The sequence below is a fragment of the Lytechinus variegatus genome, chromosome 17, assembly GCF_018143015.1.
Source record: "Lytechinus variegatus isolate NC3 chromosome 17, Lvar_3.0, whole genome shotgun sequence".
Classification (NCBI taxonomy): Eukaryota; Metazoa; Echinodermata; class Echinoidea; order Temnopleuroida; family Toxopneustidae; genus Lytechinus; species Lytechinus variegatus.
Genome location: NC_054756.1, coordinates 28,719,453 through 28,737,380, shown reverse-complemented (window position 1 = coordinate 28,737,380; position 17,928 = coordinate 28,719,453). Strand labels below are relative to the sequence as shown.

The 17,928-nt window shown below is 37.0% G+C and overlaps 1 protein-coding gene across 2 annotated transcripts in view; it reads left to right on the top strand.

Moving 5' to 3' along the window:
* Positions 1 to 373: 373 nt before the first annotated feature.
* The window catches only part of LOC121431103 (scavenger receptor cysteine-rich domain superfamily protein-like), a 44,415-nt gene continuing 26,860 nt past the window's right edge, over positions 374 to 17,928 (top strand). Inside the window, exon 1 of one of the 2 annotated variants that reach the window (XM_041628601.1) lies at positions 374 to 907. In XM_041628601.1, coding sequence (XP_041484535.1) covers positions 826 to 907 — 82 coding nt within the window. In that variant the 5' untranslated portion in view covers positions 374 to 825. The remainder of the gene's footprint in view (positions 908 to 17,928) is intronic. The other variant, XM_041628600.1, reaches the window with a different exon arrangement.

The window sequence follows — 17,928 nt, the reverse complement described above, 5'->3', positions numbered from 1 at the left end:
CTATGGATTTTGTCATGTGGAGCGGCACATTCAAACATACCATCCCGACGGATGTGAATCCATTTTATATTAAATGGATTTTATCTGAGCCAAACAAAGCTAGAATTTATTCGAAATAATGTATTATAGATTTGACACGCCACAGAGGCTCGCAAAGACGACAAATACTCTGCCATCAATGCAATATGTTTTAATGGATTGCATAGAATATTAATATGGATAATGGTTAGAGATATGGTTAACTTAAAACCAGAAACAGTAAATTGGCGCATCACGGGAAAAAATGAAGAGAATTGAAGGAAGGTCGGTTCATACACGACGCTTTCAGTCATAGGTTGCAACGAGGTAAAGCGTGCAATGCAATCGATCGCTCGACGCCACGAAAAAGGGAGTGAGGTTGCAGTGTTTTGTGAGTGTGTGTGTTTGCACTGTGCGATAGCTTCATCGCAGCCAACCCATTCCCGCTTCTGATTAACATCAACAAGAATTGAGTGCCTGGATGCGAGTTCTACACACACACCCACCATTAGCTGGATGTTGCTTTGATATTCTAACAATCTATTAGGTTCGCAACTAATTCTCGTTTTCTGAATTCACGACCCACAATCGAGCTTCAAGAATTTCCTACCAGCAACAATCGCTGCAAAAGCTGTCGTTGTAGGATTCTCTGGATATCGTCGCAAGCCAGGCGGTTGTTTTTGGATTGCGCGCTCATTACAGAGTGTGCAGAATACATCGCTGGTGAAATAGATTGGCAGAAATCAAAACAACCAGGTTACTTCTGTGGTTGAACATCCGGGACTTTTTGGAAACAATATTAGGATTATGGCGCACGGTGGGATCTGCATCCTCCTGGTGGCTTGGGTGATGTCAGCAAGTCATCTTTGCTTGGTAACATGCACCGAAGGTAAGATGATAATGCATGAATGGGTTTACGTGTTGCATGGATGGTATAGGGTAGTCATCTGGGTAAACATTCCGTGGTGTGTGCAAGGTTTTCCATCCATGTGCCCTCTCCCGAGGGGTGATGTTTACAAACTCGCATCCTGGAGAATCGATCAATAGAAAAAGGGGTCCCTTTAGATCAACACGGATCACTGCCTTCAAAAGTTAGAAGACATCTTTAGCCATAAACCTCAATCATCTATACCTTTTCCCTTATAGCTAAACACTGAAATGAAAAGAAAAGAAACCGTCGATGATTCAGGGTTACGGTTTATTATCCAGTTCAGGGGAGTGTTTCATGAAATATCATGCCAGTGATTTTCACGAAGTTGCTCCAGCCAATCAGATACTCGGGTTTCAGTAGCTTATAACCAATACTCAGTAAAAAAAGAATAATATTGTTTTTCATGAAATGCTCCCCTGTATGCTGTTTATCTCTCATCGATTCAGAACTCTAAAGTATTTATAATGTTGCCATCGATATGTTTGGGGTTATATATAGAGTAATGTGACGTATAGAGCCTTGTGACCCAGTGGACGATTCTCAGACTTTGACCCAGCGGATCGTGGGTTCGATTCTCAGCTACGGCCTAATTTCCTTAAGATAGATATCGACCCAAATTGTGTTGCACCCAACCCAGGAGAGGTATATGGGTACTGGCAGGATTGTATTCCCTTGAAATGAATTGCTCGTCCCAGCTGCTGCTATAGCCAGGGTAATTTTGATGCATTGCCGTAGAACGCTTAGTGACTTAAATGGGAGGATCACCCTGACCAAATGTTTTTTTTTTGCAAAAAAAAAATACCAGACAAAATGAAAAATCATTGGTTAAAGTTTGAGAAAATCACCCCCAAAAAAGTTTTGGAATTTTCTCTTCATATACGAGCAACTTCCCCATACGTTGTACTTAATAGAACTTTACCTTAAACATGTTACAGGCCAATAACAGGTCACCAAAACCGGGAAAATCAAGAGACTTGCTAGTGAAGAACTGTAAAAAAAAATGAGTCAAATACAATGTTATTATTCATAGAATTTTAATGACAAAAACCCTTCATTAAATCATCCACAGTCCCCCCCCCCAAAAAAAAAGAAATATCATCGAAAGGTAATAATCATTTTAATCCTAATGCAACTAAATGCGCTATCATGATATACGTGGCACTAGGGAAGGGCCTACGCCCAACGCCTAACAACTCATGCATAATACTTATGATATCACATGGGTAAATGCACTATTCAATTACATTACGAAGGTTATTTCAATATATGCCACCAGCTCTGCGTAAGTAAGGCATAGCAAATGGAGGGCAAGGCTAATTGAGAGATATGGAGGCAGCGATATGATATTGTTGGAAAAGAGGGGGTATAATGTGAAGGAGTGTGACAGAGATATGTGCTGATAGCAGATGTGACAGGGAAAGGGGAGGATGGGTGGCTAGCGATGGATTGGGTGTTTTGGGTGATGTATGTCGGGAATGGGTGGTATAGATACAGAGAGGGGGAGAAAGAGTTGGCCTTTTCATCTTATATCACTGTTTCCTTATTTCAATGATTTTATCGGTTTACATTATCTCTTGTATCAGGTAGTGAAAACATAATCTAATGAATCAATGAGACAGGGAGAAATGAGCATAATACAGTTTTCAATCTCTTTTGGACCAAAAATAAACGTACAGCATGGATTTTACATTGATATACACGATCTGATCAAGGGGAAACTATCATTATTTCAAGCTCTGTAATATCGCAGTAATATCATGTTCTGGACAGATTGGTCAAAACATTTGCACTGTTTTAAAAGGAGCAGCACCGGTCGGTTTGCTGCTTGTTTCCTTTATATGAATTCGCAATTTCTATTTAAAGAAAATGACAAAAACAGATTCTAAAAGTGTGTACAATAGCAATATCAATTCAAATCAACATCTTTTCTGAGGTGGCCTTGACCTTTAAATGCCTCAAGTTAAAAAAAAAGTAATGCTATACTATATCAAATTCAGTCCTTTGGGTTAAGAATTACCATGGAATCGTAAAAAGCATAGTACCCGTATTTTCAATGGTATTACACAACTTCTGAAGCTGGCTCGTATCTTCATATTTAATTCTAATATAGTATTTCTGTAAGTGCAACCATGGCCATTAGGTGAATAGAATTGCGATGTGTCTTCTCGCTCCCGGAAAGTGTTGCCTGCCTCTCCAGGAATGTAGACAAGGTGAGGACTTGATTAGACCCAGCAGGTAGAATCAGTCCTTCCACCTCCCCAATAATGCTACAGTCCCATTTACGAAACCGACGCCAAATCGACCGATAACATTTCATTGGAAATAACGTAATACAGTAGTTTTGATCGGTCTGGAGTATCTGAAGTGTGACAGCACCACAAGAGACGCAGTCTTTGCTCGACTAGTGTGAACAAATACAACCAGTACTAAATTTTATTTGTAGATCTACATCACTGGCATACAGAATGGGGGGTAGTTGGTAGGTTACACTTCGTAATTCCGAAGCTTCGTAATTCCGAAGGTTCTTTATTCCGAAGGTTCGTAATTCCGAAACACGTAAATTGCCTATACCTCGATGTTCGTTAATCCGAAAACGAAAAAGGGTTCGTTAATCCGAACATTTGTGGCGTAATTCCGACGGTTCGTTATTCCGAAGGTTCGATAATCCGAAAACGGAATAAGGTTCGTTGTTCCGAAGGTTCGTTAATCCGAAAACGAAATAAGGTTCGTTGTTCCGAAGGTTCGTTAATCCGAAAACGAAATAAGGTTCGTTCTTCCGAAGGTTCGTTGATCCGAAAACGAAATAAGGTTCGTTGTTCCGAAGGTTCGTTAATCCGAAAACGAAATAAGGTTCGTTGATCCGAAAACGAAATAAGGTTCGTTTTTCCGAAGGTTCGTTAATCCGAAAACGAAATAAGGTTCGTTAATCCGAAAAATTAAAACCGGGAAAGCAGAGGCAAGGGGAGGGGGGCGGGGGACACTGTTGCCGTTCAATTATTATGAGGATGGGAAGGCAAGGGCGGCCGAACGAATTTTCGTTGGGGGGTAAAGCCAAAAATGAAACTCATACGTCAAAATGGGCACTTTGGTGATATTTTCACCTTAAGATTATCATCTGCTTGAAGTCATTGTGTGTTTGATAGTGATTAAGTAGAGAAAAACTTTTTTGAAGTGACTTCTTATTATGGCAAAATGTATATTTACGATTTATTTTTTCGGGAGAGAGTATAATGAGCGAGCGGCTTGGTAAAACAAATTCAAAGGTGAAGTTGTAAAACGTTTTTGGGGGTCAATTATTCTTAAAATGGCATTATTGCGAGGTGTCGCGAGCGTGAATCACAAGCTAAAACTTTAGGGTATTTCAATAAAAAATGAAAATAAGTTTTTAAAAATCCTATCAGATTTCTGCTGCTGTCATTAAAAAATGTGCATCTAACTAAAAAATTAACACGAGCGCAAAACGCGAGCTTAAACATACTGACCAGAAAAGGAACCTGTTGAAGAAAGTATTTAATGACCTCTTTAGGATGCATATTTCACCAAGCGAATGAGAGTGCGAAGCGCAAGCTGAAAATTTGCAATATTCCAGCCTGAAAACTTAACTTAACTTGTATACTTTAAAAAGAGTATTTCAATTCGAAAAAACATGAAAAACGGCATATTTATTTTTGAAAAAGGAACTTTCCCATTTTGGAAAATATTAATTTCCCTGTATTTTATTTCATTTTTAGGGTGCAAGTGCCCCCTGCCTCCCTCCCGGCCGATCCAACTTTCGTCAAATGGGGGGGGGCAATTTTTTTTCAGTCATATTTTCCTCGATCGGCAGCTTAAAGTTGATTTTTGTTTGTTTCTTTGAAAGGGTAGTCCTAACAGTCAATAATTAGCTTTATACTTATAAAATAAAGTAAATATGTAATAACATGATAAACCCTTTTTAAATAATGCGAGCGCGAGCTATATATTTTTTTTAATATGATGGGCAATAAGTTTGTGATCTTTGAAACGAGATGCCTAATGTAACTAAATTTAGATAACTGCGAGCAAGAAGCGCGAACAGAAATTTTAAATATATAAGCTCTGACCTGATCTAAAGGGGACATTTTAAGAACTTTTTGCAGTTAGTCATGAAGACGGAAAGACAAGAAATCGGAAAAATTTGGCTCACGTTTCTCGCTCGCATCAAGTATTGTTTATTGGAGAAGTCATTCTATTCCTGGTTACAAATAAAAAAAAGTATGAAATGTCCAGTTTTCAGGTTGGAATATATTTTCTAGAGGTTACTCGCACGCGACCAACACACTTGATCCCCTGCATCTTTAAACCATTTGCTTAGGCAGCAATTGCTCAGATAAAATCGAAATCAGCCTATGCTTGATCAGGGCGCCTATATTCTTAATGAAATACATGCTTTTGGCCACAACACACGCATGTATCATCGATCGTTATTACTATCATTGCATAATATCGTGTATTGTAATGACAACATCGTTTTTGTTACCAAAATGAATTATTTTTATTTTCGGAAATACGAACCTTATTTAATTTTCGGATTAACGAACCTTATTTCGTTTTCGGATTAACGAACCTTCGGAATTACGAACCTTATTTCGTTTTCGGATTAAGGAACCTTCGGAATTACGAACCTTATTTAGTTTTCGGATTAACGAACCTTCGGAATTACGAACCTTATTTCTTTTTCGGATTAACGAACCTTCGGAATTACGAACCTTATTTCGTTTTCGGATTAACGAACCTTCGGAATTACGAACCTTTTTTCGTTTTCGTATTAACGAACCTTCGGAATTACGAACCTTATTTCGTTTTCGGATTGACGAACCTTCGGAATTACGAACCTTCGGAATTACGAACCTTCGGAAATACGAACCTTCGGAATAACCGAACCTTCGGAATTACGAATGTATGCGAGTTGGTAGGTGGTGGTGAGAGCATGAACGTTTATAAACAAACAACAAGAGAGACGGCTTAAGATCCTGTCCTGTCCTGGTAATGAGGATGGATGCCTAACCAAAGGGCTCTAGCAAACCAAGTGGGAATCGAACCCCTGCCATAACGACTGAGCTATCGCGGTGGAGGGACATGATTCTCAAAAAGGTTTCATAAACCACGGAAAGGTGTAGTATAAGAAAGATGAGAAAGAGAAAAGTTGAAATTGCATATAATTTCATGAATAATATGCATTTGAAATCATTACAGTCTTAAATTTAAAAAAAATTGAATGTGGTCGCTTCCTTCGATCCGTTGCAGCTTTTATACTATTTTGCCCATACGCCATGCCTGGCCCCCTTAAAAATAATATATTCTTTACTCATCATAAGCTGATCTACATTATAATTGACAGGTTTTATGCCAATATTGAGCATGTCACGGTCTGATTAAAACATTTTTTTTTGGGGGGGGGATTTGATCTAACAACTTATCTTATGTTAATGTTCTCCACATTCAATTTTCTTGATTTTTGTTCTAATCATACTACATCCCTAAGTCTCTGCATCTTCTATTTAACACGTTCAAAGTCATGACAAAATCTTTTTCAGAATCTTTATTAATATAATGTATTTTAGTCAAAAATCTAAAGGCAACAAAATATTCAGAGCTTTCTTCGTGCTCGTAACTGTAAAGATGTACCAAATATACGTCTATGAATTTTAAAAGCGCTATCGTCGGAATCATCAAGGCGATTCGTAGATAATATTCATTAAGTGTCTTGTGGTTATATCACTCACAAACACATTAGTAAGAGCAAATTTCCCAGTCACTAATTAAACAGGGTAATATGGACATTAGAAACAACTCCAAATAGTCAAATAGTAATTTTTGATCGATTGTTGTTACATTGCCTATACAAATGCTAAAATATGGTATCTGTCTATAATATGAAATAGTCCATTCATCCATTAAAAATCTTGAAAACTATTCACACGAGCTGAAGAGCCACTTGTACACATAGGTGATATGTCGAAGGTGATCAAAATAAATGCATTGACAGCATCAGGCGCTATGCAACAGGTTGCCACCATGTATCGGATGGGATATGCAGAACACCCATCTGAAGTCAATCATTGATAGATGGTCGTCTTATCATTTATTCTTTCTCAGAAAAAGAAAATTAATATTCATTTTAAATCATGTTAACGGTTGACTTTTCTTATAAATAAGACCCCCTATTATCTCCCCCTGTCTATTTTCCTGTTATTGTTTCTTAATTTGCATCTAAATGTCTCTCTCTCACACACACACACACACACGCATGTTATTTTACCTTTTTTACCTCTACCAACACCCCCCCCCCCCTCGCTCTCTCTCTCTCCATTCAGTAAATATAAACACAAACACACACACGCACGATTGCCCCTACCTAACACTGACATGAAAGTAAAATACCGCATACGCCATTTAGATGTGCTTTATGCATGAGACGAGAGTGTGTGTTCTTTTTGACCTGAAGATACGAACGGCAGCCGATCGATGGCGACGATTATGCGCGCTGAAGCTGACATCCAATACCGGGGTAGCGTCTCTGCCCTAAAAAGCGGCATCCACACGGGAATACTTTCTCACATAATGCGACTGAGACCCGTGGGTAACTGTAAGTCGTAACAGCCCACCCATCACAAATAAACCTACTTACGCTATACTGCCATATTATTCAAACATCTCTAAATGACCCATCCACTTCCCCAATCGGGATGAAAGGATGTACTTCTGCGGTCCTCTACTCCTAGTAGTGGTAAACTTGTGTGTGAGTGGATCTGGGTGTGTATGTGTGATTGCGGCGCATTTTATACGTCCACAAAGTATCGGGACATATGACATTTTAAATTATTCAATCTCGTCTACATAAGCTATTGCACCATACGTACCCTCTTAGATGAATTTAAAAGATTTAATTGTAAAAAAATCCGCATGATAAAGGTAATTTCATGTGCATTGGTTTGATTACCCGTTGTGTGCGTGCGTGTACGATATTTACATACATGTAGTATCAATCAGTCTTAGATAGACCTCCAAGGTCGCCATCTAAAAGATGAGACCAGGGTTCGAACCTTTGCATCGATTCGTAGCTCCCCTCATCATGTTCATGTAGCGATGATTACAGATGCACGCCACAGCGCACCGCTCACAAACCTCTGTTTCATACCCATCGTTCGTGTTACAGCCTTACCTGGGTAACAAACAGCAGAGCGATCAAATTTATTGCAATCTTTCAAATGACAAGTAATTGGTCGGTTTGGAGTTATTTTCTAGGTGTGACAGTAGCATTTCATCGAAGGAAAAGGGTTAGTTGTTGTAAAACTGTCGGGAATTAATGATTTACATTCGATCATCAGTTCCATTCTCGCTCATATCAACCCACACTATCTTTTAATAACTCAATGCTACTTCGTCATGTTGGATTGTTGATGATATATCTGCATAAACTTGATTTTCATAGAGTAACCAATTTACGTACCGATTATATAATTTCCATAGGCTTCCTGAAGATTATTTAAACGATGGCCCAATACAAAATACATGCTTGTTTGTTTCTTCTTTATCTTTTAAGGCTTTTAAGCAATTAGTTTGTTTCATGTTGCATAAAATATTAAGGAAATCATACAGTCTTAAAAAGGTTGGGCGAAAAGGGCCCAATATATAGCCATCACTGGGCAACATGCTGTCTACACAATTATTGGTTAAAATCTGTACAAATTGGGAAAATAAAAAACTAATAATTGGGTAATAAATTTGCTCAATAGGATAATAATTGACAGAATGAATATATATATATATATATATATATATATATATATATATATACCAACATACATAGTACACATACATTAGATTACCAACATAATGGACAGTATGCTGGCAAACATTTAAGTGCGTATACCACAGCCAGACAGCCTATAATACAGTTGTTAGTGAGACATTACATATTGCCGTATAAATATCTACTTATAATCCAGTACATATCAGTGGTATATTGACCAAAAGCGTACTGTTATAATAGACCACGTCACTTTACACCGATTAGAACATACCCAACGGGGATAATTGGGCATTCAAGCTGGTTGAACCTTGGGCTATATAACTGTGAAACTAATTTATTTGTTTTATTCATGCTTTCATATACCGAAATATGATGATTAAAAAAATGTACATGTATATTAATGCATAACACGAGAAATGAATGCGTCAAGTATAGTCAAGTACCAGAGGGAGGTTGCTTTTACATGTATCAAGAATATGTCATAACAATTTTAAAAGAACGCTATTAGTGACGAATATCAATGCATTAACAAATGCGAAATATCATGCAGATGTTACTTTTAAATCAAACCCTTTTTTATCTCATACATCACCTTTCTATTTGATATCTAACAAATCAAAATAAACATAAGCCATGCACTACGTGTAGGTAGGCTTAGGATACGCACTCTATTAAGAAACCGTAACATTCGTGATCTGGAAAACAGGTTGCCCTTGCCACGAATACGCCTTAAACAAATAAAATTACACATACAAGTACATGATGCGTACATCGATTTACTGATGATACAGGCAAAATAGAGAGAAAAAAAATCAAAACGAAATGATGAATGGAGATACAAATAACGCAGTAGAAACAATCAGTTATTGTGACAACATGTTCGAATTAAAGATTTCAATAAGGATAGAATAAGCATATCAAACAAAACATTGGCAATCGTCACAATCACGGACATCATCACCGTAATCATAATTTTACATTACGAGTACTTTATTATTGTTCAGTTTTTAATAAATATTGTAAATAAACTATGGAGTTGGGACAGGAGGCTTTATGCAACATTAATTCAGTTAACTTTTCTGTCCCTGGCGTTCCAATGGTTGATATTTCTTTTTTTGTATTATTTATATTGAAATGTATTTTTGTGTTACAGTGTATTTGCCGAATAAGCAATAATAATCATAATCATAAGAATCATGATTACTGACTTCTCCTTCAGGAATACAGACTAAAGCTAGGATTTAGTTATTCGACTGTTAGATGCAGTGGCGCAACGGCTCAAACATTTTTGCCACAGCATATGCCATACTGGTGAAAATCTCAAATAAGCATAGTGTAGAAGCGAGGGAGCAAGGTGAGCAAGCAAATAAGATGAAAATATGTAGGTCTGGCACATCCCATCTTTATAAACATAGTATAATTCCTGATATTCTACCTTTTTACCTCCTTCATTTTTTTTATCTTTTGTTTTTCTCGGTTGTGGATATTGTAAAGTCCATCTGTTCATTTCTACATTCCTTTCCTATCGATTGAATATGTATTGTTACTTTGATTACATTTTTGAAATTTTGTTGAACGGAAATAAATAAATCTAAAAATCTGAAGGGGTCACTGTCTGTTTCAAACCCAGTACTGTTACACCAGTGACTAGAAGTGCCTGGATATCTATATTTGACAAGATCCGCTACTTCTTATTGATAAGAAAACACAGACATATTTTGTCATTCAGTGTGGAACCTCAATATTCATATTTATACGAGCACGTTCTCTCTTGAGGGCTTTAATACTTCAACTTTAATATCAGACGATATGCCGATCGTTTGGCTCCTGAACAAATAGAGAAGTCAACTATCATATACTTCAACATCACGTGATTAGAATCGGTTGGGGAACGTTTGGGGTTTTTTCATTTTACCGATGCATTATTGATAGTCTCTGATGGAAAGAAGGGTTGCCATGGTAGCAAGGTTAGACAGAGGACGATACGGCTGAGTTCCGATGCGGCTAAGGATTGGCTCCTCTTTTATGACCACAATAAAGATCGGAAATGTCACAGATCTACTTCTCTCCCTATATTTTTCTTTGTTTCAATTGTTCTGTGTGTGTGTGTTTCTTACTTTTTTGTCGTTGATTTTTTTTTTGGAGGGGGGATGGGGCTAGAGTTTTTTTTTTCTCTCTAGAGTATACTTATTACTTTGATAATATGGTGTATTAATGATACTGAATTTATTAATAGGTACAATGTTTCAATTGTTAATTCCATTTTTGTGCAGTATCCACATCGGTATTTTCACGCATTTATCACAAAATAGTTGTGCTCTCGGCGTGCTAAATCCACATCCTACGACTTGTTGCATTAAAGTTAGCATTTTTAGTTCCGACAGTTGCAACCACGGTAATGATGCTCAACAACCAATCAAAATCCAGGATTACATGGAAGATAAAATTCAATCATTCAAAATTGTTTATATAAATGAAAAAATCCATTGCAGCACAGAGCCGAATTACAAAAAAGTTGTTACAATTGTGAGGGAAAGTTATTTTTTGATAAATGGCTATGTAACAAAATAATAAAGTCATGATAAAGAGAGCAAAGAATTGTATGCTCTTTCCTCTGTTGGGACCTCACTGGGTTGTTTGAATAAAGGTTACACAGAAACACAAACAAGTCATGCAAATTTAAACAAAACTTTTGAGAAAAGAAATCGTATCCACCAAAGCACGATAATGCTACGCTCTATCTTACCATCTATCTCTCTCTCTCTCCCACCATCTATCTCTCTCTCCTACATACACACATACACCCACACGCACATACATGTACGTACAGCCATCCTTACACCATTTATCTCTGTCTCGAAGGCACAAAACGAATCTCTCGTCACCAATTATTATCAGAATAATCACCCATTGTGTTTATATCCATGTTATCCCTTATCCTTCTCTCTAACTACCCCCCCCCTCCCAATTCTCTCTCTCTGTCTCTCTCTCTTTACATCTTATTCCATGTCATATATACTGTCCTGGGTTATGTTTCAGGTAGTCCTTACACTGAGACCAGTGTTGTCCCTTTTGAGGGACAAACTTAATGTGCATCCATGTGTCAATTATAAAGCTATTAGCGAGACGGCTTCCATATTAATAACAGACCCGCACCCGTTGGTGCAGACTATCATGTCACGTGACCATGCACAAACAAGGCGCCACCGTGTCCGTAATTTAAGGCATATACGTTCAGAATATACATGGTATGCAAAGAATACTGACCAGTGTGTAACATTATGCTCAAATTGGAATACCTGTTCAACGCGAGAGACACCGAGTAGTAGTTGCTAGGGTGGGATGGCAGGTGGGCATGCACCTACTTATCACTTCCTTATAGTTTCTATGCAGCAGTTGCAACAATATGATCTTTTAGAGCAGTATGTTTTAATGATGATAATAATAGCAATATAGGTATATTGACCCAGGGAAGCCACTTCAGTTCTGAAAACTGTTCTCCCAGCGGACCCTTCTAATATTTTAAAATGAAGGCTAGGTTGCGTTCACGACTTTTTTTTATTCTTGATGTTGCATTCAGTTACCTTCTGCGTCTTTTATCGTTCACAATACCACAGCGCATGCGCTTTCCCATCGACATAATCATGATATTGGTCTCGAAAACCATTCATGTTTTACGCCTTATTAACCTCGGTGGACTAAAAACACATGTTTGTATTACTACTCAATCGTGGAAAATTGTTTATAGGACAAAACCAGACCTTCGTTATTGCCTGGGTGTAATAGTATACCTCAGTGCACGACGCTGGTTCATGGTAATACAATGAAGATATACTAAGTTAATCAACATCTTCGAGTCGATGGATTTAGCAGCTGCATGCCAGCCTAATCAAGTTTGCATATACCACATGGGTGGATTAGTGCAGAGAGCAATGGTAGTCTTGATGTAGCAAGTTTGCTCTTTAAAATGGGTTGAGTAAACAGTAATGACGATAATGATGATGATAACATAACAAGATACAGGAAAATGTAGCTTTCCAAAAGCTCACAATGCACTTCGAAAAATAAAAACATTAATGAAGAAAAGATGAAGAAAAGTTGCTGGAAATGTTCTGATATTTTTGGTCAAAGTTTGCCCAGGGTGTTCGGAGTTGTTTGCCTGTAGGTGTTGGTGTAGGATAATGAATAGCACTCGTGCATTCTGCCCATGCAGCTTCATCGTGGTATCACACCCATCGTTTATAAGAGTCATTTCAGTGAATTATCGAGCTGACCATATTTATTTATCTTAACAAAAAAAGACGAACTAAAATGTACTACTTAATTACTCAAAGTCACTCTTATTCCACATTCCTTGGTCTTTGGTATTCTGAGTTCAGAGTAATTTTGATTCGAAAACAATTTAATCCCAACTAACCTCATGCTACGTCAAAACTGAATGTGCGAAAAGATGGACATTGTCGTATAAAAGCAACTTAGAGATGCTGAATTATTGATGGAATCAATAAATTTAAATGAAATATGGATGATTGTCATAGTTTTTACAAAGTGTTCCAGCATTAAGAAAGTCGCTAAACAATGTCGTGGAAAAGACGACTGCTATATTTCAATATAACTTGTTTCAGTTAGCAATAAAGCTAAGTGATAACTCATTATCATCCGTACCATCAGATAGTCATCCCCATGGTGCTGCCATCATTTCTTTCTGATTAGTTCTAATGCTTCATTGATTATGGTTAATATCATTCCTCTCGAAATTAGTCTTCATTCAAGAGGTCGATGCTTTAATAGCATGCCATTCTATGTAAGTCCTAATAAAACTGAATCATATTGACTTTCACAGTAATGAAGTCCTCTTCAGTATGCGTTTTCAAAGCGGGCACTCTGGCACTCGCATAAAACAGAAAAAAATAGCATACATTTTGATCAGTAGTTCTTATTCTAATTTCAAGGATTAATAAAAAAAATCAATGTCGGTTGGGAGAACTGACTCCTTCACTAGATTTATATTTAAACCAGATGGCTTTAAAGCTAAAAGGAAAAAGATACATTGTATGATTCAAAATTAATTCATTTATCGACTGAACACTATTCACAACTGATATGGATTCATTTCAAATCCTTGAAATGTAGAGACTGTGTAACATTTTACTTTCGGTAACGCACCTCTCGACGTTGTATGATTTAGATTGATTGTAATCATGCTAATAGAAAAGGGTTCCGACTGAGTGGCAGGTTTGGTGACGCTTCGTTTATCATCTACATCTCATTCACTGATACTTCTGCTTTGATGAATAGCGTATTTATTTTCAATCCAATGTTTGTACATATGAATATTTTTTACTGCATTTCGTTCCCCTAAATGACCCGTTACATGGATATGTTTGGATGCGTTTTTATAACATGGATCTTATTTATACTGATGATTAGCTTCCCGAAATAATAGTGTTTTTTATATAATTGGATTTTATTATTGTTGGCGGGGTTGTTTTTTTTTTTTGGGGGGGTGGTACAGTTGGTTCCCTGTGAGTGTATGTTACTTGGATAATAATTGGACGTTGGCTGTTCTTTTCGTAGATTATGATTATGTTTCTTGGACATTATTGGGTGATTTGTTGATGATGATAATGCACAGCATTTGTATAGCGCCACATATCTTTTGAAGACATTCAAAGGCCCATTTTTGGAGGAGCCAGCCAATCAATGTGGCCTAGAAGGGCGCGCACACAGAATTGTGAAACGCATGTCTCTTCTTTTTTGTGTACAATTTGATTGCTGTTTGAGAACGTCCTGAATTGTGAATTGGTAATCAGTCCGTTGTCACTGGGACTAAGTAAAATGAAATCAAGAAATCAATCAATGAATAAAATAATAGATAAAATTAATTATTAAGTTAATTATCCTGAAGAATAAATAGTAGTAAATATATAAATTTCTGGAAGAACACACCAAAATCAACAACAAACCGTCCACCTCCGCCAAGTGCAGGGTCTTCATCCCTCCCTCATGTTTCTACATAGGACATATCGTTGGAGATAGCGATATAGGGTGGATGTCATCATCATCATAAACTCTGCTGGGTATCTGAATTGGTATAGATGTTATATGCCTCGGTGAAGCCATCAGAAAATCATCAAGTGCTTAATTGCTTGGTGTGTAGCTATCGTCCGTGCCCCCCCCCCTTCTCTCTCTCTTTCATACACACACTCTCTCTATATTCTCTTTCCCTTTCCCTATAATCTATTTTCTTTCCAATACTCTCTCCATATATATATGTTTGATTATTCGCTTTATTCTCTTATTTTTTATTCTATTCCAACTTCCCATCATCTTCTTTTTCTTTGTCGTTTTTTTTTTTCATTTCTTCTAATTAAACAAAATCTACATCAGCTTCTCCTGTACCAGTATACTCCCTCGTATTACAGCTTGTACCACTGCTTCTTACTATTATCTTACTCTAACTTTATCTCCCTTTCTCTGTCTGTATCAAACTCCATCCTCGTCTCTGTCTCTTTTTCTTTTTCACTTTCCCTCCTTATCTCTGTCTCTCTCTCTATCTATCTATTCATCTCTTTCTCTCTCTCTTTCTATTTCTCTTCCCCATTCATTAACCTCACATTGCAAAATGCATTGTCATAAACAGGTGCAGCTGCGCAATATCCTCCATGTAATCCCCATTAGGTTTGATTCTGGCGAAGTAATTTCGCATACCAGTGTTGAGTAATTACCTTATTAATTGTTTAGAAATGCATTTCATTTAACAGATGCGCATCATGAAGTTATTCTGCATCATAAACATATTGAACTCGACACGTTTTAAGTTATCAGCGTCGCGCGCCAAACTTGGAACTGTATAGGGGGAGTTCATATCTACGGATGATATTTCTATACGTTGGGATTAATATCGGATTAGATCAAAGATTGAACCTAATACACTGGTTGACGTTGCTTTGCCAACATCTACCAAATGATAGTATTTTATGCTTTAAAACTGTTTGATAAAGACTAAAAACTATATTTTTGTGTTCACATCTATTTGCAATTATCTTCGTGTCACATTAGCTGATGTAGGATCGAATTTCAAATGTCTGTGTTCACGTACCCGTCCAAAAATCGAAACTTTAAGGTGCATGCGCACATATTAAAATGTGAGAGTATTGATCAAACCAACTTATGTCGGGTTTTCTTTTTTCTGCTTGGCTAAAAATAGACAATGGCCGCCAATTTCTGTTTAAGTGGCCGAGTGATATTGCAAAGTATGAAAGGCTTATTGTTCCTCTATGAATTTCTACGATGGAAGTAATTTCATATCGTCATGAAATAATCCTCATCGTGCGTTTTTGTCGCTCGTAGAACAGACAAATTCATAATCATTTGATATTGCATCTTCACGATAGCTTGGTACTATGAATTTAATTTGGTGCAGATGAACACAAAATTTTGGTGTTACTTTTGCTCTGCAAAACTCGAAACGCGATAGCAGGATTTCACATGTTCATGCAATTGCTTTACCATTTTTCCCCTTTGCTCTCAGTTTATTGCTAATATCGCTTCTCATTGCAGGTGTGCCATTGTCATGGAAACTAATGCATGATATATGGTTAAAATATATCCTTGCTGGGGATCAAATGACATGTAGAAGCTATCGTCTTTGGGGGTGTTTTTGTTTTTGTGGGGTTTTTTTCTTCTCCATCTTCTTCTCCTTCTTCTTCTCCTCCTCCTTCTCTTTTTATTATTCTTCTTCTGTCTTTTCCTTTTATTTTTTTATCATTATTGATCTCATTTCAAGAATATTATACATGTACATTCGGGTATTCTGAATTAACTGATGTGATTATTTCACTCAATATTTCAAGTGTATTTCTTGTTGCTTTGATATTTTGAATTTCTGAATAGAAAATAAAATTGGTGTCGTCCATTCTAATATGAATTCTTCATTCCACATGCTCTTACTTAAACAATATATATGTTTATCAGTATGGATGTGTAAGTGTAACGAACAAGAGAACTATAACTACAGCATGAAGACAAGGCGGCGAGAGGAGTTGAGAGAAATCAATTGCCTGTCACTATCTATTCCCCTAACCTATCCATTACACTACGGTGACATCATATATCAACTCATCTTGACACGCCAAGGGGGTGTCAGCTTGCCATCTGAAACATTAGGCGGTGACCTTTTAAACAAATTTGTAAGGTATTTCAATAAACATACGTCGGGATGATGTAGCACATGTGAACATCGCACATATAACATGCTATAAATAATAGCAAGGGGTGGTTTTTCTATCCGCTTACTTCAGAAAGATATCTTCAACACTTAAATTGGTTTTAGGGTTTTAGGTTAAGATTGGTAACGTCTAATGTAGATGTCCCCCCCCCAAAAAAAAGTGACAACTTTCTTTTGTATTAAGTCCCCCCTTTCCTAATCGTGCTATTCTGTTCTACATATATCATGTTTGTATATTAGAGTTATTTTTTGCCATTTACTTTTTTGCCGCAATTGCCTCCTTAGTTCCAGTTTTTTTTCTCTTTGAAATGTGATATTGTGGTCTCGGAACGTACATTTGCATTATTAAATATAATTATGTGATTATAATGATATATCAATTACGTGAGGATAAATCAAACATTTTATTGAGGAACCAGCTTCGTAATATGTGTATACTTTTCTGACTCTTCTCTTTTTGCACATCTCAAGGCCATTCTGAAAACATATTAAGAGCTGTTTTTTTTGGGGGGGGGGGTGTTTTTGTGTATTGATGTTATTTTGTACATTCTTTTCTTATATGTTTTTAAATGAGCTCAACTTTTGTGAATTCAATTGTTCCTGCTTTATTCAGATTGCCATCCTGCATATGGCTAGTGCATTAATGTTGCAGTAACCCTTAAATCAAGATTTGCGTTTATACTTATCTTCGATTTCATCACTTTCCCACATGTACTCTTTTTCATACAGGTGCGCGAGATGATTGTAATGTGCAAAACATATTGGTTTTCATTGAGGGCTTTAAACGAACTGATATCGCTTCGTACCTGGGCAATGATTACTCTAAATCCTCTTTCCAATCAAAAAAGCCTTGCTTGCCTCGGGTATTGTAATGGGAAAAGCAGTCTCATAATAGAGGCACATTATGGATCCTTGCCCAAGCCATCCTCTTCATTTGCATAGATGAGGAACATTGCCGGGGGTAAATGGTCTCGG